Source organism: Sorex fumeus, unplaced genomic scaffold (assembly GCF_029834395.1).
Source record: "Sorex fumeus unplaced genomic scaffold, SorFum_2.1 ptg000044l, whole genome shotgun sequence".
Classification (NCBI taxonomy): Eukaryota; Metazoa; Chordata; class Mammalia; order Eulipotyphla; family Soricidae; genus Sorex; species Sorex fumeus.
Window position 1 is genome coordinate 71,256,686 of NW_026606101.1, and position 25,843 is coordinate 71,282,528.

At 59.3% G+C, this 25,843-nt stretch overlaps 1 protein-coding gene across 1 annotated transcript in view; it reads right to left on the reverse strand.

Annotated features, from left to right (window-relative positions):
- The window catches only part of MED12L (mediator complex subunit 12L), a 270,020-nt gene extending 244,790 nt beyond the window's left edge, over window positions 1-25,230 (reverse strand). Inside the window, exon 1 of the mRNA XM_056121419.1 lies at window positions 25,030-25,230. Coding sequence (XP_055977394.1) covers window positions 25,030-25,128 — 99 coding nt within the window. The 5' untranslated portion in view covers window positions 25,129-25,230. The remainder of the gene's footprint in view (window positions 1-25,029) is intronic.
- Window positions 25,231-25,843: the final 613 nt, after the last annotated feature.

Consider the following 25,843-nt stretch of genomic DNA (forward strand, 5'->3'; position numbering starts at 1 on the left):
CTTGCACGGGCACCTTGTATGGATCCCCGAACACTGCCAGGGGTGATCCCCAAGAGCAGAGCCAGGAGGAAGCCCTGGGCATCGCCGCGTGTTCCCCAAACGAAACAACAATGACAGCCACAAGTAGCTGAGGGTCAGAGAGACAGTCCGGTGGGGAGGGCCCTGCAGCCGAGCCGGGCTCAACCCCCGCGTCCCGTACTGTCCCCTGAGCACCGCCAGGAGTGCTGCTGAGAGCAGGGCCGGGGTCACCCCAGACACTGCCGGGGTGACCCCGAAAGCAAAGTAAATTAATAACGAAAGAAGCCTGCCCTGCCCCACCACTGGGTCGCCAGAACGGAGGGAGGGAGGAAGAGGCCGTTCTTGGCCTTGGTTTCCGGCACAGCCACTGCACTCAGGGCGGACTCCCCGCTCTGTGCTCAGGCCCCGCAGGTAAGAGCCACGGGAAGACTTGGGGACAGGCCAGAGCCCAGGAAGGAGCCTCGGCGCCTACGGGCACAGGACAATGCCTCAGTGTCCCGGGGGAGCCTGAGGGGCGGCCTGAGGGCAGCCTGGGGGAGGCGGGCACAGCAGGACAGGCCCCGTCACGTCCCGACACCCCGCTCTAGGATTTAGGGGGCATCTGGAAGACCCCACCTGCGCCCAGAAACTCTGCGCCCAGAAATTCCTCGGGCAGGACGGTCCCTGGGCCGCGCCCCACACGGGGCTCGGGGGAGGCGTTTCCGGGGCCGCTTTCTCTCGCATTCCCGTGGAGTGTGACGAGAAACATTAATTTGAGTAACAGCATATGTTTTTACTAAAAATACGGCGCGCCTAATCCCCCAGAAACGCGTGAGGGTTTCAGGAGCCCGCCACGAGGGCTGCTCCCTTTCTATTCTGAAATGACGGCCGCCACGGGGCAGACACACAAGGACACGTTTACACATACAGACCGCTTACAGGGGCGCACACACACACACACACAGAGACACGCTCACACACAGAGATATGCGGATACACACAGACATGCTTACACAGAGACACATGCTCATACGCAGACAACGCACACCTGAGACATATTTATACATACTCCTACATGCACACTCACATACTCAGACACGCTTACACACAGACACACATACACATACCACAAGGACACTCACACTCTTATACACGTTAGGTTCACACACTCTCATATGCTCTGATTCTGACACACACACATACACACACACAAACTTGCTGAGACACAGACTTAGACACACCTACTCGCACGCACACACACACATGCTCACGTACGCTCACACTACATGGTCACCTCAAACACCCGCACTCACACACACTCACAGACTTCCTCTTCCCTGGAAGGAAACGCCTCTGTCCGCAGGATCCTCCTCAGAGAGGCCCACGCAGCTGGGGGCGCACCAGCCATCAGAACCCCCGCCCCACACGCCGCCTCGCCTCAGACACAGAACTTGTCTCTGGGCCTCTATCTGTGTCCACAGGGCAATCGGATGCTCCTTAAACCTGCAGGGTCACAGCACTCCTGCCCAGACTCTACATTCCACACGCTAACCACACACACACACACACTCTCATAGAGACACACGCACTCACACACAGGCACTCATAGACATACACTCACATACACTCATGACATACACTCACACAAATACATATATACACTCAGACACACTCACACAGATACAGACACACACATACACTCAGACTTACTAACACTCTTACACATACAGTCAGACACATTCACCCAGACACAGTCACTTACAAAAATACTCACTCTCACATGTAAATACACACACACACTCACACTCTCACACATACAAACACATTCACTCACACAAATACACTCTCACTCTCACACATATACACACTCATATATGCACACAGACATACTCTCACACATACTCACAGACACATAAACACACACGGGTTCAGCCACATGACACACAATCTCACACACATCCGCACGCTCATTCAGACACACACTCATACCTACACCCACAGATATGCATATACAAACTACATACACACTCAAATACGCCACATACTCACCACATACACTCCACACAGCATAGATACAATCTCACATCCTATACACACTCACTCATCCACAGACACTCTCACAGATACACTCATACACATAAACTCACACACACTCACAGACATACACTCACACACACACACACTCACAGAGACACACACACATACACTCACAGATACACACAGATACACTCACACACACACACACTCACGGACACGCATCTATACACTCACATATACATTCACACTCTCACAAACCCAGACACAATCTCACACACATGCACACTCAATCTCACGCACTCAGGAGATAAGAAGAGGCCAGTGATGTTCCCCAGCAGGCTCCTCTGCGGCCCCCGACCCCACTGCCCTCTGCCCCCCCGCCCTCTGTCCCTCACCCACTCTCCCCTGCTCCCTCCAATCCACTCCCTCTGCTCTGGCGTCCACATACACACATTCATGCATGTGCACACACATGAAAACATCACAGACAGGTGTGCACACAGACATACATGCAGGCATGTACACAAGTTCCTACACACACTCAAACGCATATGCACACGTGCAAACATGTCCAGACCGTACACACACTCAAGTGTGCACTTAGAGGTACACACAGGCACACGTATGGGCACACATGCACAGGCACGCACACACGTGTGGATCCAGGAAGCCACCGTGCAAAGGAGGGCTGTCTCACACATCCCCCCGACACTCCCAGACCGGAGGGCCGGCCAACTGGACCGCCAAGGGCACTCAAGTCACATCCAGAAGCGAGCACCCAAATTCCCGCCTGGAGGTCACTTGGCTTTGAGGTTTCCGGCGAGGACAAGTAGGACAAGTGAGGTCAGCACCAGGAGAAACTCGGTAGTGACACGAGAACCCGGGGGACCCCGGGCGCCCGCCCTGGGCTGCTCTGAAGCAGGGACCAAGCAGTAAGCTAGACACGACGCTTCCTTCTCAGACCCCAGCCAGCCCGGCCCCAGGCCCCCCTGGGGCTGGAGCGACAGGAAGCAGGAGGAGGAGGAAGGCGGGGGTGCAGGATCTCCAACGCCCCGTGACACTCGCCCAGGGGCCTTTGCCAAACTGAATCGGGCAAAAATAGCAGGAGCGGGCGCAGGAGTGGGCACTGCCGGCCTCGACATTCCCCGAGCTGGCAGGACACAAATAGCTTCAAGCACAGGCCCGAACCTCCCGGGGACTCTCCAGAAAAGCCGGGAGGGGCCCTGGAGACAAAACAGCAGGCGGGGCCTGGCCTGGCTGGCCTGGCACACACCTCATCCTGGTACCCCCGCGCCCCCCAGCCCGCCAGTCGTGACCGGAGCGCAGAGCACGACTAAGCCCTGAGCACCACTGAGTGTTCCCCCACAAAGGAAGATCAAAGGAGGGGCCCCACCCCCCACACACACTCTCACAAGGCCGTCCCTGCTGGGGATTCCCTTGCGTCCCCTCCAACCTCACGCGGGCAGCTCCGTGGGAGACCAGCTGTAGCCCGCCCAGGTGCAGAGCAACACCACCAGGAAGCCGGAAAACGCCCAGGGAACTGAGTTTCCTCCTGAGCCCGAGCGCACCGCCACGCCACCGCTCCCCGAAGGAAAATGGGGCCCCTGGTAGCACGTGGGATTCATTTTATCTGTTTTTGGTTTGGGGGGCCACACCCAGCAGTGATCAGAGCTTGCTCCTGGAGGGCTTGGGGGACCATGCGGGGTGCCGGGGATCGAGCCCGAGTCAGCTGTGTGCAAGGAAACGCCCTCCCTGCTGTCCTACTGCCCCGGCCCTCCTGGTATTCATTTCAAAGCTGCTTTTAGGGAGCCTGAGTGATAGTTCAGCAGGTCGCATTTGGCTTGCACCTGGTCAACTCGGGTTCAGTCCCCGACACCCCACCTGGCCCCTGAACCCTGCCAGGAATGAGCTCTGAGCACAGAACCAGGAGTAACCCCTGGGTAACAACCAGGAGTTGCCCCCCCCCAAACCAAATGGATGGATTAATTAAATAAAAATAAACACTGCTTTGAATGACTGCCAGGGTGGGAAGACCACAAATGAGTTTTAAATACATCTCTTCACCAACAGCGTAGTAAACCCTCGAAAAGGGACTTCATGTCCCCATGCTGAGATACTGCAATTTTCGCAAATTTTCTTCTACAGGAGTACTTTATTTTTTTACCATTCTGTTAGCCATTTAACGGTAACAAGCAGTATAAAATACATTATTTGAGGCCTGCTACGGAGCAGGCTTGAGGGGTGGTTGGGGTTGGAATACTGGACGCCTGTAACAAATCATCATGACAACTTTGTAAACCATGGTGTTTAAATGAAGTGGGGGGGAATTCTTTTTAAATAATTTTTACAGAATGTCTCTGTTCATACTCGCAGCACTGGGGGGCAGAACGTCACACACAGGAGTTCAAGCCATAAGCCACCTCCCCCCACTTCCCCCTTCCCCCAACGCCATGACCACTGTGCCCAGCCAGCCTGCAAATGGATCTCAACAGGCTTCAGGCCCAGTCGATGCCTCAGCAAAGAGACTGATCACACCTCTCCTCATTGGCTTCGACTAAAATTAACAAGCCTGCGTGCAGTTTCAGAGACAGGCACCCAGAGGCAAACAGAAACCCAAGAGACGAGGGGCCGAGCCATAAGCACAGTGGGCGGGCATTGGCCTTGCACCCTGCCAATTCGGGTTCACTCCAGTTCCCCTACAGGGTCCCGCAAGTCCACCAGGAATGATCCCTGAGGAGCACAGAGCCAGGAGTATGCACCATCGGGTGTGACCAAAAAAAAAACAAAAAAGGAAAAGAAATCCAAGAAATAGCCCGGCGCTGGTTCTGCGTCTACGTGTCCTATACGGGGAGAGACTCAGGGATCAGGGACGCCAGACGAGCCCCCAGTGCGCGTCATAATCCTCCTGCACTTCCCAGGAGCTTCAGAGCACCGGCTTGCTTTGGGGATCCTTTCAAAGCCGACTTCTCACGGCGGTCGCCTACTACACCGGGGACGTGCGAGTACCTGGAGCCTGTGGAAACTGGCCAGGCGCCTTCGTGGGCAAGGAAAAAATGGACACATTTTGGACTGGAGAGAAAGGTCAGAAGGTAAGGCCCAGGAATGGTCCTTGACCACCACCGGGGGTGATCCTTTAAACAAAGAGGCCGGCAGAAGCCCTGAGCACTGTTGGGGGTGGAAGGAAGCGAGACGGGAGAGAGGAGGGGTCACACCCGGCGACGCTCAGGGGTTCCTCCTAGCTCTGCACTCAGGAACTACCCCTGGTGGTGCTCGGGGACCCTATGGGATGCTGGGAATCAAACCCAGGTCGGCCGCGTGCCAGGTGAACGCCCTCCCCGCTGTGCTATGGCTCCAGCCCTGGGAGCGGTTCTTCACTCTCCCCAGTGCAATCTAAAACCAAGTCACGAAGGCACCCCTGGTCATATCTCTGCACTGTGGGAACCCCAGGTTTGATCCCCGGCACCACGTGACCCCCTCTAGGCGTGACCCCCCAACACATACACCATGCCAGAAAGAGATCCCGAGATCAGTCAGATGTGGCCCCCAACAGAAATGGAATCAAATCATCGTGCCCCCAACCTGCACCGGGTCACACACACGGGCTGCCCAGGTTCTCAGCAGATCCGTGACCCATGGGCAGAGATGCCCGCTTCCTCGCCACCCGCTCCCCTTGAATAGGCTAATTCTGCTGGGGAATGACCAGCAATCAGACCCCGGGGACGAGATGGGCCCTGTGCATACCGGGCATGAGTTGACCCGAGAGTCGTGGACAGTTACTGAGCGTTGAAAGTGGGTAAAGGGATTTACCTAAGTTGGAAACCATAAGGCCAAGAGAGAGAGAGACAGAGACAGAGACAGAGAGAGAAACAGAGAGACAGAGAGATACAGAGACAGACAGGGACAGAGAGACAGACACTGAGACAGAGAGACAGAGACAGACAGAGAGAGACAGAGAGAGAGACAGAGGCAGAGAGACGGAGAGAAGTTCCTGCCACAGAGGTGTGTGTCGGGGGGGGGAGGGAGGGAGTAGGAAGGAAACTGTGTCATGGGTGGTGGGGAACGTATACTGGTGAAGGGACAGTGCTGGAGCGTCATATAAATGAGACACAATCACAAGCAATTTCATAACTGTATCTCACTATGATCACTGATTCAACTTGAAAAAAATAAAATAAATTTAAAAAAAGAAAAAGAAGCATGAGAAATGAAATAAAGGTGAAGAGACAATGGCGGAGGGTCCTGGGCACTTTGGGGGCAGTAAATTTGTTCATCACTACTGTAAGCACTAGCACCACTATGTCATATGACTGAACCATAATAAAAATAATTTCTTCTTAAAACTAGGGGGCCGGGGGCCGGAGCAATAGTACAGTGGGAAGGGCATTTGCCTTGCACGCGACTGACCCGGGTTCAATCCCCAGCATCCTATATGGTCCTCTGAGCACCACCAGGAGTAATTCCTGAGTGCAGAGCCAGGAGTGACCCCTGAGCATTGCTGGGTGCCAAAAAAACTTAGGGACCGGAGAGATAGTACAGTGGGTAGGGCACTTGCCTGGCACACAGCCAACCTAGGTTTGATCCCTGGCATTCCATAGGGTTTCCCGAGTACCGCCAGAAGTAATTCCTGAGTGCAGAGCCAGGAGTAACCCCTGAGCGTCGCCAGGTGTGGCCAAAAGACAAACAAAAGTAAATAAATCAAAATTATAACCGTTATGATTATCTCTGAGGAAAAACAAAGTTAACCCCAGACACAAAATGTAAAGCCAGCCCTGAGAGCATTTTCCCTAGCCTTGTTCATCTTCTCCTGGAAGAAAGATTTCCTTGCACCCCCGCCCCTCCCCCGACCCAGAAGATTCCGGCGCTCCCAGCCCAGGTTATGTGCACCTAGAGTGAGTGATATGGATCAGTACTCCCTCCTCGGTCCCTCACTAGCCCGTCCCTTCTCCTCTCAAAGTGCCTTGGCCACGGGCCCCTTCCTGACATCTAGCAGCCCTCTCTCGCCCCCAAATTGGGCCCAGGTCCCCCAAAGGGCCCTAGAAGTCATGCAGAGAAATAGGGTTTCTTGGGGCCAGAAAGGCAGCGCAGTGGGCAGGGAGCTTTCCTGGCCCGCAGCAGACCCAGGGTTGAGCCCCACATCCCGCAGGGTACCCAGTGCCCTGCCAGGAGCAAGCCCTGAGCACCTCTGGGTTCCTGGGTGTGGCCCCCAAAAAGGAACAGGGGTTCCTTCCTGGCCCCGCCCAACTAGATCCAAAATGAGATCTAGACAGCTTTTCATTTCCCACCTCCCCCACACCCCCCCATCCCCCAAAAAACGGGGAAAAAAGATCCGGCCTCAGGCAGGCTCCATCCCCGCCTCCCCCCTGGCCTCCCCCTGCGGGACAGGCTCTTTCCAAAGGTGCCTCCGACTCTCCTGCAGCTTCTGTGTCACCAGGGCCAGGAGCCCCGTGGGAATGCCACACCCTGGGAGCAGGCAGCCCGCAGGACCCTTTTGTGAAGCGCCAGGAATAACTCTCGGGGCTGCAGTTACGTAAGAGCCAGCCCGGCCCTGATGAAGTGCTCTACAAACGGTGGCCGCAGCTCCAGGGAAACCGGAGCTGTTCCTTGGTTTTCCCTGCTCCCGTCCACCTCGCCCCCCCCCCCCCCCCAGGCCACTGTCCTCTCCCCTCCAGGCCTCGCATCATTCACGTCATGCACGTCCCCACGTTATCAGGAAATCTTCAGTCTCAGCCCCGAGGTCCCCTTCCATTCCATCCTCACGGCTCTGAGAGTCCAGCACGGGGCTGAGTCGCCAGGATTCTGCTGAACTCAACGGCCCGGCCTGGCGGGAGGGAGGGGGCACCCCAGGAGATCCAGAGAGAGAAGAGGGGCTCAGCCTCCCCCAGAAGGCCGCCTCCACATCCCCGAGGCGAGGGCTGACACTGGCCAGCCCCAGCATTCTGAATAAAATAATGGATGCCACATCTAAGACAACTGTGAAAAGTTGAGGATAGAAGGGGCAGTGTGACCATTACGGTGGGTCAGGCGTTTGCATTGCACGTGGCCAACCCGGGTTCAATCCCAGCAGCCCATGTGGTCTCCAGAGTCTACTAGGAGTGATTCCTGAACACAAATCCCTCTGCACACATCAAGTATGGCCCCAAATCCCAACAAAAAAAATTTTTTTTTCTTTTTGGGTCACACCCAGCGATGCTCAGGGGTTCCTCCTGGCTCTGCACTCAGGAATCACTCCTGGTGGTGCTCGGGGGACCACATGGGATGCTGGGAATCGAACCCAGGTCGGCTGCATGCAAGGCAAAAGCCCCACCCGCTGTGCTATTGCTCCAGCCCCAAACAAAAATTATTGAGGACGTACATTGTAGTTCCTTGGAGCAGATATATATATATATACATATATATATATATATATATATATATTTGAAATGTGAAAAAGCATAACAAAATTACCAATTGGTAAATTAGGACCATTTCTTAAAAACAGTTTGCTAAGCGAAAAGAAAGCAGCAAAGAGACACAGGGGGGGAAAATTGACTAGAATGAGATCCCTAAATCTGATAATTACACTAAAGGTTAATTAAATGCTAGTGGGTTAAGATTCGAATTAAGAGAGAGGAAGTGGGTGGGAGACAGAGTGCGGGGAGGAAGGCACTCTGCCTTGCTCACAGCCAACCCAGCCCCAAATCCGGGCACCCCCGCTGGTCTCCAAGGCCCCTCCGGAGACCCCTGAGCACAAGAGTCAGGAGCAAGCCCCCGAGTGCCGCCAGCTGGGGCTCTAAAAAACAAAAATCCGCCACCCAAGACTGGGACTGCCAGGCTGCATTTCACAAACAGCACAGCCCCACTCTGTGCGACAGACTCCAGGCAGATGTCCAGGGGGTCCAGAGAGCAGGGAAGCAAGAGCGGGAGGGGCCCAGCAGCCCACTGGGAAGGTGGGTGGGGCAGGCTGAGGCCAGGAGCCGTCACATGCATCCCGAGGGCGCCGTGACCAACTGGACAGCTGGGCCCGTGTGCACCCAACCGGAGAGCGAGCCTGGAGGAAGAGGCCACATGTGGAGACCCACTCTACTGGAGGAGAAACTGAGGCTCAGAGGCAGGCGGCAGTGACGAGGGTCAGGTGACCCTATGAGACTCAAGACCCCCAACAGAGCCACGTAAGAGACCTGTGTGGGTCCCAAGCCCTGACCCGACCTCTGGCTTCCTCCCTGGGCCATGGATTTGGTAACGCCAGAGAGACTTGGGGCCAGCTGGTGGCGAGCACCAGGCTGAGAGATTTGAAACTGGGAGGGGCCCAGTGGCGAAAAGCACCTGCCCCCAAGCGTGAGGCTGTGAGTTCGAGCTCCAGTGCTGCCCACATGCGCCCAGCAGGGCCCCAGCTGCTCTGGCTGGGCTAGAGAGGACACCACCTGTGGAACACAGCCAGGTGTGTGCAGCTGCCGAGGCCCAGGGAGCACTGTGGGCAGGAGCGGGGCCCCAAGGGCAGGGGGTGGGTGGGTGGGCACCCTCACAGCAGCCCCCAGTGCTTCTGCGCTTGTGGCCACGCCCATCTCACACTGCGGCAGGGAGGGGGGAGGGGAGAAAATTTAAACTTAAAGAATAAAAACGGGGGGGGGGGCAGGGAGGCCGCTGGAGGACAGGCGCCGGGTTCAGGGAGCCCCAGCACCGGGTCCCCATCCCGTCCCGCTGGAGTGACACTGAGCTGGGATGAGGCCGGGGGACGCGGGTCTGGCCCCAAGCAAGGCTGGTGAGGCCCGACTGGGCTGAGCCAGGAGCGCAAAGCCAGAGACAGTGCAGGGGGCGCTTGTCTCGCAGACCCGCTCCAGCCCCAGCACAGCCAGGAGGGACCCCTGGGCACTGCAGGTGTGCCCCCCTCCAAAAGTAAGAGGAGAGGAAAGCACCAGCATTATCGGTGTGCTCTTCATTGCAGGGGGTAGGGGCGCAGGCTCGGTGTTCAAAGGCTGCTTCCTGCGCAGGGACCCCGCGGGCTGTGGAACCAGCCTGGGCCTCCCTCCCCAGGGCTCAGCCTGCTCCTGCTCTCTCATGCTTGCTTGCTTTCTCTTTCTTCCTTCATTCCTTCATTTCTTCCTTCTCTCTTTCTTTTTCTTTCTTCCTTCGTTCCTTCATTCTTTCCCTTCCTTCCTTCCTTCCTCTCTCCTTCCCTCCTTCCTCCTTCCTTCCCCTCTTCCTTTCTTCCTTCTTGGGTTCAGGGGCCATACCAGGTAGTGCTCAGGGCTTCCTCCTGGCTCTGCGTTCAGGGGTCACTCCTGGCGGTGCTTGGAAGACGGTATGGGATGCCGGGGATCGAACCCAGGTGGGCCACATGCAAGGCCACATCCAGCCTTCCCCGCTGGATCACGTCTCTGGCCACGGGCCCAGGCCTCGCTGCGTCTCTGCTGGACACATCCTGCCCAGTGCACCGAGGTGCCCAACCCTCCTTCCGAGGTGCCAGTTCCTGTGATCACTTCCGTCCTCCCACCCACCCCTCCACCCCTCCTCCTGTCCGTCTGTCCGTCCATCGCTGGCTCCTCCCATCTGTTCATCCATCCATCCTGTTCTCCTCCCACCTGCCCGCCCTCCCCTCCCGCCTCCTGTCCGTCCTCCATTCCTGGCTCCGCCCACCTTTCTGAGCGTCCTTTTGTCCATCCCTGGCTCCCTTGTCCTCCGTCCTCCCTCCCGGCCTCCTCCTGTCTACCATCTGTCCACCCCTGGCTGCCGGAGCCAGGCCATCCCTCCTCCCCTCGCTAAAGTGGGATTCCAATTAGATCTAAATATACCAAGCATTTATCCCGCTCTTATCTAAATAATTGTGTCCCATTAATTCATATTCAAATCAGATTCAAATGCGTGTCACCCAGCGACAGCCACACCTGGAGGCGCCTCTGGCAAGTGGAAGCCGCAGGGAACCGCCACAGAGAACTACTTGAACTTGGAGATTTGCATAATCCACGTGGGGAAGGGGCCTCAGGGCGTGGACCGGGCGGGATTTCGGAGGAGAGCCCCACGCGCTGGCAGCTGGTGGCCAGGCCAGGCTGGACTTCAACAGGCCCTGGGGGCCCCGTCCCACCCCATCCTCAGCTCTCTCCCACCGAGATGGGGTCCCAGGGCAGAGGGGGCAAAGGCACCCCGTGGTTGTGACCTGGGAGGAACTGGCCCACGGGATGGTTTGGAGGCTCCCCCAATTCCCTCCCAGGCCTGACACCCCGCATGGATCCAGGGAGGGGGGCAGGAAGGAGAAGAAGGGCGAGGGCCACAGCGGGGAGGGCGTTCGCCTTGCACGCGGACAACCTGGGTTCGATCTCCAGCATCCCGTATGGTCTTTGTGAGCACCACCAGGAGTCATTCCTGAGTGCAGAGCTAGGAGTGACCCCTGAGCTTTGCCAGGCGTGACCCAAAAAGAAAACAAAACAAAACATAAAGGGCGAGGGGAAGAGAAGGAAGAGAGGAGGGCGGGTTAGAAGATGACTCCGCAGCAGAGTTGGATCCCTGACTCCACGTGGTGCCCCAACACCACCAGGCACCACCTGGAAGCCCCCAGCATCCCCCCCCTTGGTCCCCACCCGCACCCAGACCCTTGCACTGGGCTGACATGCTGGTGAGTCTTGACTGGCCCCCAGAGGCCCCGTCAACCCCACAGAGGAGAACGAGACGTGACAGAAAAAGCAGCTGCCAACTGAGCTCGGGAGCCCCGCCCAGCAGTGCTGGCCCCTGAGGGGGAGGGCTGGGTGGGGGCGCCAGGGACCCCCGAGCTCCGGGCGGAAGCAGGTTCGGAGCCGCAGCAGGCTCCCCGCCCTGCTCCTTCGTCCGCCCTTTGACACAGCCGCTATCATGGAGCAACTTTTCATTTTTCGAGTAATTCATTTCTGTCACTGAGTTATATCGGTCCGCAACAGATTGACAATTAATTTTTTTTTTTTGAAACTGGCCCTCCACCGCGGATATTTTGAGCGGCGCTGCTCCAGAGCGGGCAGATAACAGGCTTCTATTTCTCATCTCCGCCCCCCCATCGCCCTGCCGGGGAGGCGTGGATGGAGAACCAGGCATCAGGAGAACAAAAATATCACTTGCGAATCATTTCTAATGATTTAATAATGACTTAAAGGCAGTTCTCGCGTCCGCCGTCTCCAACTGTAAATAAACCTTCCAACTCATCACCGCTTTCTTCTTCGTCATCTTTTGTTTTGTGTTTGCTCAGGAGGGGGCATTCTGCCTCGACCTGACCAGGGTCCAAACAGGCTGCAACTGTCCATTAGGGGCACCGTGTGCGGAGCCTTAAAGAGCCACCCGAGAGGGGGCAGGGAGGTTGGCTCAGGGCAGGGGAGAGCACAGGCCTTCCGCAGGCCAAGTCCCGGTTCCATCCCAGCCCCGGGATCCCAGAAGCGTCCCCCCACTAAAACCTCCGTACCCCTATGTGGGCCAGAGAAAAGGACGCGAGGCGGGCACTGGCCTTGCGTCCCATCCCCAGCCGCCCAGAAGGTCCCCCCGAGCTCAGGGCCAGGAGGGAGGCCTGCGCACGGCGGGGAATGGCCCCAAACAGGCCACAAACAACAAGCAAGTCAGTCCACCTCTTTGCACAAGATTCCACCGACCTTGCAAACCCAAGGCGGGTGGGGGCGGGGGGCGGGGGTGCGGTGGGGGCTGTGGCCGGGAGGTGGGGGAGGGCGGGATGAATGAAACCCACCATCTGAAAGTGGCCACTCTTGAGCGGAGGCGTGTGGAGCGGGAACGCTGCCTGCCTGCGACCTGCGTCCAGAACAATACGTGAATCCCGGGCGCACAAATAAAAAGACGGTGTTTAGGTGGAAAAAAAGAGTGGGATTCGCTTTTTCACTGCTGTGGAGGGTTCTCAAGGCCGCGGGCTCGGCGGCCAGCTCCTGAGTGGAGGCTGCGGAAAGGAAGCCGCCGGCCAGGCCCAGCTGGAACTGGCAGCTCAGAGGTGTCCGCGGGGAGCCCCAGACCAGCCCAGGCGGAATCCAGGAAGCCCCCAACCAGATCCCGCCTCTCAGGGGCAGCCATCCCGGGAGCCAGGAGACCCCATGTCTCTCCCCTGCTGTTTCCAGTCCTGTGTCCCACCCCCCACCCAGCCCTTCAAGCTGGCTGATTCAGTGGGGAAGGCACAGGCCAGGCTGTGAGTTCAATCCCCGGGGCTGCCCACATGTGCCCGGCAGACTGTGTGTGAGCTGCACAACCAAGGGAGCACAGCCCAGGGAGCACCGTGGAAAGGTGATGCAACCCGCCCCAGCGCGGGAGCACCACAGACAAGAGCATCAGCGACTCTGGAGCAGGGAAGGGGGCGAGACGCGCCCTGATGAGCAAAACTGCCAAGCCGGGGGGGGGGGGGCGGCGACGTCGGGAGCCTCGGTCTTGGGGACCTCATCACACCTGCACCCGCAACCCCTGAACTGTCCTCTTGGGAAATGGGCCCGGGCGCCCCCCGGGAAGCTGCTTTCAGAGGGTCCACATATGCGTCGGGAGCATCAGACCCACCCCGAGCCCCACTTCCGCACAGCACCCTGCAGACACCGGGGGACCCTAGGCTGGAAACACACGGGCTGCCAACAGCTCCCGGCTCCCACCCCACCTGTGGGGTCCCCCGTGGCTGTCCCAGGCTCACCCCACTCTGGAAAGCGCCCCCTCCTGGGGTGGGGTGGGGGCTCCAGAGTCAGACTTGGGGGGATCCCAGCACCTTTCCAGCCACTCACCTGTATGAGGCTGGTTTTATTCCACTACAGTGGGTAAAACTGGGAAAGTAAACAGGAGAACCCAGAAGTTAAGGAGAGCTGCAAAGGTTGGAAAGAAGGGTGCTTGGAACTTGCCTAGAAGTGGGTGGCCCCGGAGAGTATCCAGCTAAACTGAAAGGAGTCGGAAGGAGATGGACAGACGGAGAAGGACTGCCCTCCTTTGTGCAACAGAGAAGAACACAGTTTGAGACTGACACCCAAGGACAGCAGAGACAGGACCAGGAGGGTTGCTCCATAGTTGGAAGCCTGCGTCGAGTGCTGGGGGAGAAGGCAGCTGGGATGGAGAAGGGACCAGTACGTCAATGATGGTGGGAGGGATCGCTCGGGATGGGAGATGTGTGCTGAAAGCAGATAAAGGGCCAAACATGATGGCCTCTCAGTATCTGCACTGCAAACCATAGTGCCCAAAGAAGAGAGAAAGAAGGAAAGTGCCTACCACAGAGGGGAGGGCGGGGGCGTGGCAGGAGGGATGCTGGTGGTGGAAACGCATCCTGGTGGAGGGGTGGGTGTTCAATCATTGTATGACTGAAACTCAAACACGAAAGCCTTGTAACTACATCTCACACTGATTCAATAAATAAATAAATAAGAGAATGCTATCTTTCCACAAATGCTTTGAGGAATCGGGGAAAAGAGCTGATTGTTCGTTAAACGTAAGAGCCTCTCTACGATGAAGTTGGTCTACGGTCATGAAATCAACCATGGATTCCGGAAACGTCTCCATTTCCACGTCTCGTGCTGCCAAGGACTGTGATATCTGCTACAACTAAGCGGAAGCTCTGAGGGAGCCTCCACCCAGTTTAAGATTAGAAATGGCCCCGAAGGGCCAGGGAGATAGGGCAGTGGGTAGCACACTTATGCAAGAGACCAGAGTTCAGGCCCCAGCACTTCATAGGATCCCCAGAGCACTGCCAGGAATGATCCCTGAGTGGAGAGACAGGCGTGAGCCCTGAGCCCGGCCCAAAGATGAGCCGAAATACGGGGTCTTTCATTTCTTAGTTCTTTTTCTCTCTTTTTTACACTTTTTAGGCCACATCTAGAGATGCTCAGGGCTGACTCCTGGCTCTGCACTCAGGGATCACTCCTGGCAGGCTCAGAGGACTACTACGAGATGCCGGGGAGCGAATTCAGGACATCCTCATGCAAGACAACCGCCCTGTCCGGCCAGGCTTTGAGGGATGGGCCGCAGCCAGGGCCAGCACACAGGCCCGGCAGGAAGCTCGCCCACAGAACTCAGCGCCCACCGAAGGGAATGGAAGGAAGCCCGGGGTCTCACACACAGTCTTCCCCATCCGGAGCCGGAGGCAGACCCACCAGGGGTACAGAGCGTCTCCTGAGGGGGCAGCTCTGCAGACGGCACAACTGGGGTCTCTGCACCCTCAACAGTGCAGCACACAGACCAGGCAACACCTCAGCGCAGACACCCAACTCTGCCGAGGGAGAGTCCCCAACACACACAGCCCAGAGGCGCCAAGGAAACCTTCTCCCGGAGCATCTGAGCTTCCAGAGGGTTCTTCTATGGAGAGGCAAGGCTGAGTGAGCCCACCCCTCCCCCCCCCACACACACACGCACCTGTGCAGGCAGCCAAGGCTGAGGGCAGGGGGCACCCACCCCTCCAAGTGCAGGAACAACCTGAGGTCCCCAAGGGCGCTGCCCAGGAGCTACTGAAGGAGAAGTTGCACAGACCCCCAGGTCCCCACCCCCCACAGCACAGCGCCCGAGTTTCCCATCAAACTCTCCTTCCTGCAGAAAAGCTGTTCCCAGCAGCAGAACTCAGGGAGCGGGCCTCTGCCCTCAGTGCAGGGGTGCAGGGGAGGGTTCTGCCCCTGAGCCACAGACCCCAACTGAGCGGGAGGGGACACCAGGAACGTGCGACATCCGCTCCTGCTGTGAGGCTGCCAGGTGCCAAGAGAGAAGCGGGGGCACTGTGACCATGGAGAATGCTTCGGCCCCCGGGAACCGACCACTGCCCAGCCCTGCTCAGGCCGCCCTGAGCATGAGAATCCAGGAACTCGACCCCTGGGAAGCATAAGAGCCGCCAGCACTGACTTTCTTTTTCATTCCTGTGGTTCTGGGGTCACCCCCGGCAGTGCTCAGGGGTCACTCCTGGAGGTGCTCAGGGCATCACACGGGGCGCTGTGGGTAAAGCCCAGCTGGGTACAGGCGAAGCACAGGCCTGGCCCTTTGTCCAGTCCCCCACAGGCAGGGGCCCGAGGCCCAATGCTCCATGCCTCCTCCTCTGAACGCTCCAGAGACGGGAAATGGGGGAGGGGGGCTACAGACTGAGGAACTGAGGCCGCGCCCGCCCTGCCCCCGCTGAGCCTCACATCACAGGAGGGACAGCTGCTTCGGTTTAGGCTGTTCACGCTCTGTGGCCTGCAGGGCCATCCTGGACCAGGGCCGGAGGCGGAGGGCGGCCCTGAGGAGCAGGTCAGAGGGACAGAGCAAGGTGGGCCTCGAGCAGGGGGCACTGCCAAGGGTTTGACTGGCTTCCAAGCAGAAGCCAGAAGCCCTCACTCAGGGCAGCTTCTGGTCTCCTTGGGGTGAATGCTCCCAACCCAGCCACCCTCCTGGAGGCCAGCACAGCCTTCACCGGCTCGCAGTGTCCCCTGAGGACAGGCAGCACCCGGCAGGCAGTGCTCAGAACCCCCGGGAGCGGGAACGCGTGGGCTCATGGGAGGGAGGGTGAGCTACACCCCCTCCCCCCTCCCCCACCCAGCAACCACAACGAGGACCACAGAGGCATGAGAGCTCTTCGTGGGGCCAAAGTGGCAGCGCGGTGGGAAGGGTGTCTGCCTCGCCTGTGGCAGACCTGGGTTCGATCCCGCCATCCCCGCTAGTCCCCCAGCACCGCCAGGGGTGACTCCTGAGTGCAGAGCCAGGAGGAACCCGAGCATCCCCGGGTCTGGCCCCGCCCTCACGCCCCCCCCAAAAAAATTAGAGGAAAAGAGAAGTTCTTCCTCTCCCCAGCTTCCAGGTACTGAGCGATGGTCCTGCAGCTCGTAACCGCCCCAGAGGCAGAGCTGGACACTCTCAGAACGACCTGGACCCAAGCCATCCCACTGGCCATACCAGGTTCCAACGTGCCGGTGTCCACACCCGCCCTCAGCCAGTGCGCCAGCTACCAGGGCTCTTACCTGGCCTCCACCCAGCCCGGACCCTCCCTGGCAACCCGTCCAGTTCCCCAAAGGCTCTGGCGCCCAGCGCCTCCAGCTACTGATTAGTACCAGGAAGAAAACAACCCATCCCCACTCCTGCTTCGGAGATAACGACTGTTTGCATGTGGGTGATAATCTGGCCAGATTATATAGATACATTTTTTTGAAGCAGAAATCATGCTCTTTTGTAACTTGCCATTTTTCTCGATTATATAAATTTTCCAAAACAGAGAGGGGAGGAAAAGAAGAAAGAAAAATGAACTTCCCTCGTTACCCAGTTTCAGAAACAGCCCTAAGAGAACAGGCTGAGCTCACCTGCCGTCTCCACAGAGACTAAACTCGGGTCAGCTAGACCCAGAGGCTGGGGAGCCGCCCCCACACCCACCCATTCCCATCCCCCCCTGCATCCCTAACCACTGAGTATCCCCAGAGATATCCCCCAGTCAGGGTCCGGAACCCCTGACACCGGGGCTGCCAGCTCTGTTCATCAAACCACACACAGGTGCAGCCCCAGTGGGTCCACAAGAGGGTCAGCAGAAAGCGTCGCAGTTCTCGAATCTTTCAACTCACGGACGCCCGGCTGCTGCCTTTCCTCTGTCTCGTCCAACCGGTCCCAGGAGGTGGCTCGGGTCTGTCCATCCTGTCTGCGGGGTGCGGGACCCACAGCTGGCCGTGCGGACCCCACTTCCCAGGCTCTGCAGCTCCCCGGCTCTGCAGGTAGCAGCCGGGTCAGGAACCAGCTGCCCAGCGGCTCAGGTATGGACGCTGGACCCCAAGTTAGAGCTCTCTCCAGGGAGGCTGGTGGGGAGCCCGGACACGGAGACGAGGAGAAACTCAGCCAGACTCACTGACAGGATGAGTGCCACGGCCCGGCACCTAACTGAGCCATGGGCATGTGCCACCCCCAACGCAGGCAGAGAGGAAGCCCACCCACAGGGCAACCAGTTCATACCGAGAACCGTGGGGATTCGAACAGCACCAGGGGCCAGGGCGAGAGATGGAGAGTTTCCAAGCAAGGCCCTGAGCCCCTTCCCAATCCCGCATGGTCCCTCCAGCACTGCAAGGTAGAGCTCTGGCGACCCCTGACCGTCACTGGGGTGTCCCTGGTGGCCCCCAGCACCACTGGGCCCACAGTGTCGCGAGGCCAGGCAACAGCACCAAATTTGTTTTGTTTTGCTTTGTTTTTTCTTGGTGGTACTGGGAACAGTTCGTGCGCAGCCCCCCAAGGCAAGAGCTCTGCCACTGAGCCACATCCCTGGCCCCAGGCCCCTACCCACTGTGGCAGCCCCAGGAGTAGCCCCGGGACCCTCTCCTGAGCGAGGTTTTAGAGGTCCACAAGGGGAGGGGAGGGGAGGGGAGGGGAGGGGAGGGGAGGGGAGGAGAGGAGAGGGGCCGGCTGGCACTCGCTGGCACCACGGTCCAGCTCCTGTAGCTAATGAGGCCAAGTCGTCCGAGAGTGAGGGGCATGGATGAATAAGGGGGCGCCTAGTCTAGAATGTTCTCGACAGGGGAGCCAGAGCCATAGTAGAATGTTCTCGACAGAGTCCCGATCTAGAGCAACCTATCCCAAAGGGCGCCGGAGGGCCCCACCCAGCCAGGCAGGTGGAAAGACTGGAGGCGGTGACCATTGCAGACGCAGGGGTACGGCACGGGGGTGGGGGGGAGGGAAGGCTGAAAGATTCCATTTCTGAAAGGGGGACCTTAGGAAGCTTCTCAAACTTCCTGGGATTCACGGAGGAAGCTGGTCTCAAATGCACATTCCTCCACCTTCCCCAAGTTCTGACTCGGCACAGCTGGAGTGGGCCCCACTCTGCTCTTGGGATGATTCTGCTGGTGTTGTGCACCCCAAGAAAGGTCCACTTACTTTCTTTCTTTCTTTCTTTCTTTCTTTCCTTCCTTCCTTCCTTCTTCTCTTTGGGTCACATCCAGCCATGCTCAGGAGTCACTCCTGCTCTGTATTCAGGAATTACTCCTAGCGGTGCCTGGAGACCATATGGGATTCTGGAGATTGAACCTGAGTCAGCCACATGCAAGGCAAACGCCCTCCCTGCTGTGCTATCACTCCAGCCCAGGCACAACACTTTCATTCTCCTCACTGGCCTCCAAATTCTGGAAAGGCTGGGGAAAGCAGCTCCTTGGGACTAAGGCCTCCAGCCTTGGCATCTGTGAAGAGGACCCGGATGCCGCCCTGACCAGGGAGGAAGGCGGAGGGGCCATGGGACCAACGAACAAATCCCAGTTTCCTCCCCAGCCACCACTGCCTGTCTGGTCCTCCGGGCAACTGGTCGACCCGCTTTCTCTCCCAGGCTCTGCCTCTCCGCTATTATAAAGAAACCAATTCTCACCACCCCTCATCCTCCTCCCCAGCAGTCTCCAAAACGAGCATTTCTGTGTTTGAGGAGTTTTAAATGCTAATAAGAAAGAGGCACTACCAAAATAAAACGAGCACTGGGACAGTCGAATGTTATAAATACAACTGCGCTGTCTACATTCTGTTCATTGCTTCACAAACCCCAACGCAGGGGGTCTGAGTCTCACCAGAAACCCCAGGAGTGCCAGGGGCAGGACCACCCTCCCACTGCTGATGGCGGGGGGGCATCAGAGGGGGGATGGAGGCCAATGAGGACAACCAGAGGGGCTGACAATGGGCGCACAGAGACCAGCCCCAGACACCTTTCCAGCATAATGCACTAGTGAAAAAGGGGGGAGTGGTCCCAAGGCTGAGCTCCCAGAGAGGGCGTCTGAGCCAAATGAGGAGCAATCGGGACGGGAAGGGAGGGACCCAAGGTGTCTGGGCAGCCAAGTGTGGGGCAGTGAGATCGGAGGGTGAAGGGGGGGCTTAGGAATTTCAAATCCCCCCAGGTGCGGGAGGGAGAGGAACGGCTGGGTGCTTGCCCCATGGCTCCATGCCCCGGTTCAAAGTTCCTTTCTCTTCCCGGCAAGCCCAGGAAGGAGTGAACCCCATTCCAGCAGGGAGATGGGGAGCAAACAGGCCAGGCAAAAGGGGCGTGCGGGGGGAGGGGTCCGACCTCGGCTGGGCTGAGGAAACGGCACAGACAGAGTGGGTCCAGGTGAGAGGCAAGTGAACAGGCCGCCAGGGGCTGAGACGGCCGCTTCCTGCTTTTCTGACTGAACTCAGACCCCAGCCGGGTGGTGAGGCTGGGCCGAGCTGGTTTCCTCATCCTTCCCCGGGACAGCTCCCTCCAGGGGGGTCCTCAAAGCTCCAGATCGCCTGGATGCTGGATGAGGCGCCCACCCTCCAGCTATCCTTGACCTGGGGCTGGGCAGGCCAACCTCTGCCCAGGCCCCTGGAGCCTGTAAGTGTCCCTGCTGCCCGCCCCCCGCCCCATTTCACACTCAGACCCCTCCCACTGCTCAGACCCCTCCCAGCGGATGAAAGTCCTGTCCCAGCAGGGTGGAATCCCACTTCTGCCTCAGAGCTCGCCCCCAACCCCTCACTCAGTGGATACCCAGGACTGTCCCCTGGCCCCCAATCATGCAAGCTTCCAGCCAGGAGGGTGTGAGGGCAAAATTAGGGTCCCTTCAATGGTGCCTCCCAGCCAGGGAGAAGGACTCATAGTGAGGGCTGAGACCTCACCGAAGAGGAAGCAGCCAAGGGTACCAGTCCATGTGGGGATGCCACGCACACCAGCCTCAGTTATGGCTTCCCTGGGACCACCAGAACCCAGGGTGCCCTCCCACCATGGCCTGTTCTGCAGGAGGGGACACTGAGGCACAGGCAAGGCGTCTGTGCCAAGCCAGGTGTCGGCGCTCAGCTGAACCTCCCAAGACCAGGTGAAGGAAGGTGTTCGAGGCCGGGGTCGGGGCGGGGCACTGAGGAACCCCGATCCAGAGAAAGGAAGCAGGAAGGAGGGTCCTGGGGAAGTGCTGGTGGCCCTGGGCTGGCAGTGCGGGGATAGGCCCCCTGAGCTGACAGAGGCTCCAAGGTCTGGCTGCCGAACTGTGGGTCCCAGCCCCACAGAGCCTCTATGCAGCTGTCCATAGGGGCTCGGAGATGCCCGAGGTGAAGGGGTGGGCCGGGACTCTGGCTTCAAGTCCAACACCATGGATGTGGACTGTCATAGCTCACCCACCCCGTGGCTGTCATCAGGTGTGGCCCCAGGAGTGTCGGAGGCCAGAAGGACAGCACAGGAGTTCAGGCCCCGGTCCAATCCCTGGCACCACATACCGTCCCCCTGAGCACTGCCAGGGCTGACCCCGAAGCACAAAGCTGGGAAGAAGCCCCAGTCTGGGTGTGGCCCAAATACACCTGGTCACTGTCACTGTCAAGTACTGGAGATGCCAAACACAGTAACAACAAGTCTCATGACAGAGGGCCCCTCGAGCAAATCGATGAAATACATATTAAAGGGGAAAAAAATAGTCGTAACAACTGCCTGATTTGTTTCTAGGAAATGTTTCATTTATATTCTTATTTTATACATCAACATACAGAGGGTCACCTAAAAATTGCTCGGGTAGAAGTGGGTCGTGAGGGACACGGAAGGTCTCGTTCTGGGGAGGGAGGGGGCTCCTGGCCTGCGGCAGTACTGGCGGAGGGTCCACTGTCTCAGGGATAAAGCCTTGAGGGCTGGTGTGGCCCAGCCCGCTGGGGCAGGGCGAGTCCTGCCTCCTCACTCCTGTCCATCCTTCTGAGCAGGCCCCCCTCTGCCCTGGGGCCTTATCTCCTGGGCACCAGCTAATCAAGGTTTAAAAGTCACGCCAACAAGGGGACTGGAGAGAGAGGCCAACGGGCATGCTGCTTGCCATGCAGCCAACCCAGGCTCCATCCCTGGCACCCCATACAGTCACCCTTGGGCTCCCTGGAGGGCAGGAGGAACCCTGAGCACCACTGCGTGTGGCCAAACACAAAAGTGACACCCATGGGGGGCTGAGGAGGTTGGCATGTGGTGGAGCGAGTGCCCAGAATGTGTGTGAAGGCCCTGGGGGCTGAGGTGTGTGTGTGTGTGGGGGGGAGGCCTTGCCCGGCGCCATGAGTTCACCAGCCAGGCAAGCACCAGACCCACAGGTCCCAACGCTGCATTGCAAAAGAGAAGAAATCAGAAATGGAAGATCTGGGCAGTGGCGGGTCGGGGGGGCGCACAGCAGCGTGTGAGGAGGAAAACAGGGCTGGCTCCTCGCTGTCCTGGGTTCAGGGATCACTGGGGGCAAGCTCTGGGAAGCACGCGGTGCCAGTGCTCTGACCCAGGTCAGCCCACAAGTCTGGCTATCCTACCTCTCTGCGTCCCCATTGCCCCCTGCAGATTTCTTTGCAAAGTTCTTTTTTTTTGTACGCGAAACTTTAAAAATACAAAACAACAACAACAACAACAAAATCAGGGGGGTACCACTGACAAACAGGGGCGATGAGTATGAAGTAGCAACTATTGTGTGAAATACGGTAGCTCTTCCGGGATGGTTTTCTTCCCTGAGAACCAAGGTTCCCAATTCTTTCTTTTCTTACTAGAATCTCTGAGGGAGAAGTTATGCAACTTGCCCAAGGCCACACCACCGCATAGAGGCTGAGGCAGAATACAGAATCCCCCCGGTGGCGGGGATCCCACTCGGGGTCCCCCAACTGCCCCGGAAGCAGCGTCTTCCTTCCCACCCGGAGGGACATCTCTGCTGGGACCCAGGAGAGACTGTGACGAGTCACAGGCGAACCCTTTCAACTTCAGACAACCTGGCCCCACGTGAAAACACACACGTGCGTGTAAGTAAGCATCACAGACAGTCCACGCGCTGCAGTTCACGCACAGGCAGAGGCGCACGGACGCAGAGACAGACCCCGCGCCCGCGCGCAGAATCCCGACACCCCACATCCTCCTGTCACAAAAAAACGAAAGAAACTGAAACGGGGTATAAAGTAGGCAAGGGAGGGACCAGGCAGATGCTCAGAGGGCTGGAGCACCGTCGTGTGAGATCCCCCAAAGAGGATGATAAGGGATAGAAACGGGCTCCAAGCTGTGCTCAAGGGGACGGAGACCACCCCCAGCGACACTCGGTTAAGCAGGCTCAGAGGCGCAGTGCTGGATTCTGCAAGGGGTGCTGGGAGAGGAGGGGCTCCAGTGGGGTGCAACGGGGTGCTCCTACGGGGTGCTGGGGGAGCAGGGACAGGCAGACCACGGGAATCTAAGCCGGGGCATGAGCCCTTGGAGCTGTCACCCGGGAAGCCAAGATTATTTTCCTCTGGAATCGGAGAGCCCCCAATCCCGCATGGAGTGTCCACCTAAAAAATGAATGCTGTCCGAGCACCCCTCCACTCTCGGGCACCCAGGCCGCTGTGTCTGAAATGGAGGCTGGCTTCTGTCTGGGCCCACCAGAATGAGGAGGCCTTCCCTCAAACCCACTCCCCACATCCCCCACCCCCAGCTGCAGTGAACTCTGGTAGCCCTTTCTTTTTGGAAAAAGTGATGGAGCACTTGGCTTGAGCTGTTTGTTTCCGGGCAGTGTTCCGTGGGGACCGCACGGGGTGCCGGGGATGGAACCCGGGTCAGCCGTGTGGAAGGCAAGTGCCCTGCCCGCTGTGCTTAGGTTCTGGGCCTGTTTCCAGTCCTTGAGCAATTAACTGGAGGGAGAGAGAGAGAGAAGCAAAAAAAAAAAAAAACCGCAAAATCTCAACCAACTCCCACAGCAAGGCAAGCAGGTGCACCTAAGAAACCTTCCCAGCCCCAGTGACTGCAGATGCCCGCTACTGGCTGGCGCGAAGCCTCCACCAGGCGGCTGTCAACCGTGTCTGCTGCTATTAGGAAACCGCCATAGTAACAGGCTGAAACTGACACGTCTCAAAGTCTGAAACTGACACATCTACCAGAACAGGAGTCCTAAGGACCACACCCGCCCGGCCTGCCTGATGCAAAGTCCCTCCTGGAATGTCGGGGGCCTGTAAACTTCAGTTTGTTTGCCGAGGATCCTGAGGGCAGACACACCCACCCAGGGGTGCGCAAGGCTTACTCCTGGCTCCGTGCTCCACCAGGGATCACTCCCGGTGGTGCTGGGGATGGAACCCGGGTCGGTTTCCTGCAGGGCAAGAACCTTAATAACCCCTCCACAAGCCTGCCAACTTTTCCCTGCGGGGGTCTGAGGCCCAGAAAGAGAAGTTCTGAAGCTCTACAGGGTGCTACGAAGCAGGGGCAAACTTACCCCCAGCTGGGAAGCAGGAGACCTCATAAAAAGGAAAAAAATAGTAACTCCCAGGACAAATTGTGTAGCCAGGGGTGATCATTATAAGTGGAGAGTTGTTACATAATTACTTATTAACTACTGACAAACACAGCCGGCTACACAACGCCATGGTTACCCTGGCCTTTGAAAGAACCGGGTCTGCCGCGGGTGGAGGTTTCGCCAATTAATTCCGTTCGGAGGACTCAGCAATCCCGGGACCTGTTCCCCTCCAAGGTAGCAACCTGCTCTGACAGATACAGAACAGCCTTCCAGCAATTAAGCCGACCGCCTCTAGGGACCCAAATCAGTGTTTTCCCCTTCCTATTGATTTTTTTTCCTCTCCAAAGGGGCCAGGGGATGCAGGGAGAAGTAGCGTGCACGAACGCTACACGATTTGTCGCCTCTGAAAACGACTTGCACGCCGAGCTGGAGAACAGATGAACAGATGAACAGACAAGGACCCCCCACCGCAGCCACCCCGACCTCCGTCACACCCGCCCCCTTCCCGGGTGCCCCCCGCGCTCCGCCCGCGCAAAAAAAGAGAAAAGAACAGGACGGGGAGACAGGAACCCGCCCGCCCGGTGTCGGGGTGCTCCCCGCGCTCCCACATTTCTCAAAAAGTTTAGGAGCCTCCACCGGGGCGGCGGCGGGCGAGGAAACCCCGCGGGGAGACGCGGGCGCCCGGCGGGCTCGGGCCGCGAGGACGCGGGCGCAGCGCCCGGCGGCGCCGTGCCAGGCCCGAGGACCGGGAGGCCGGCGGGCCCCGGGCGCGCGCGCGCCGGCCGGCCGTGACAGCCGCGGGGTCCCGGCGCCGGGGGTCCCCGCGCCCCCCGCGCGCCCCCGCCCCCGCCCGCCGCCCTGCGGCGCCGCCGGCGCGCGCGCCAACTTGGCCCGGGTCCGCGCCGCGGGGCGCGCGCGGGGAGGCCGCGGCCGCGCTCACCTCCTTCTGCTTGGGGTCCTGCGGGTAGACGTCGGGCGGCCCGAGGCGCGGGCGCTTCAGCGGTCGCCGCTCATAGCTCAGGAGCCCGAAGGCGGCCATGATCTCGCATGTTCCCCGCGGAATGAATGAGCCTCCGCGCCCGAGCCGCCGCCTCCGAGCGCCAGGGAGCAGCACTTGGCACACGGCGTCCCTCCCCGCGCCGCTCGCCGCTCGCTCGCTCCGCGCTCGCCGCGCCGCGCCGCTGCAGCAGGAAGAAAGCGGGCGGTTGCGGGCGGCCGGGCGAGCCGCCGGCCGGGACCCCCGCCCAGCCCGCCCGCGCGCCGGCCGCGGAGCGCCCCCGCCCCGCCCCCGCCGTCCCCGGGGGGAGGAGCGGCCGACGGGGACGTGTGACTTTCTTCGCCAATGGACCCGAACCCCGAGCCGGGCGCGGCGGGGGAGGGGCGCGGGAGGAGGGGGAAAACTTTTGCGGGCGCCCCCGGCCCGGGCGCCCCCGGGCCGACCCCGAGCCGAGGGGCGCGCTCCCCGGGTCCCCTGCCCTCGCCTCCCCGGCGCCCGGCGACCCGCCCCCGCCGGCCGCCGCCGCAGCGCCCGCCGCCCGGCCTCGCCAGCGGGCCCGGGGCGCGGGGGCCGGCGGCCTGGAGGCCGGGGCAGGGCAGGGCAGGGCAGGGCGGGCGGGCGGGCGGGCGGGCGGGGGTGCGGCGTGCGGGAGAGGCGGCCGGGCCCGAGGCGCGCGGGGGGCGCTCGCGGTGGCTGGAGGGGGCGCGCTCGCGGTGGCGCGGGGCCGGCTTAACCCTTCCCTGCCCCATCAGGGGCT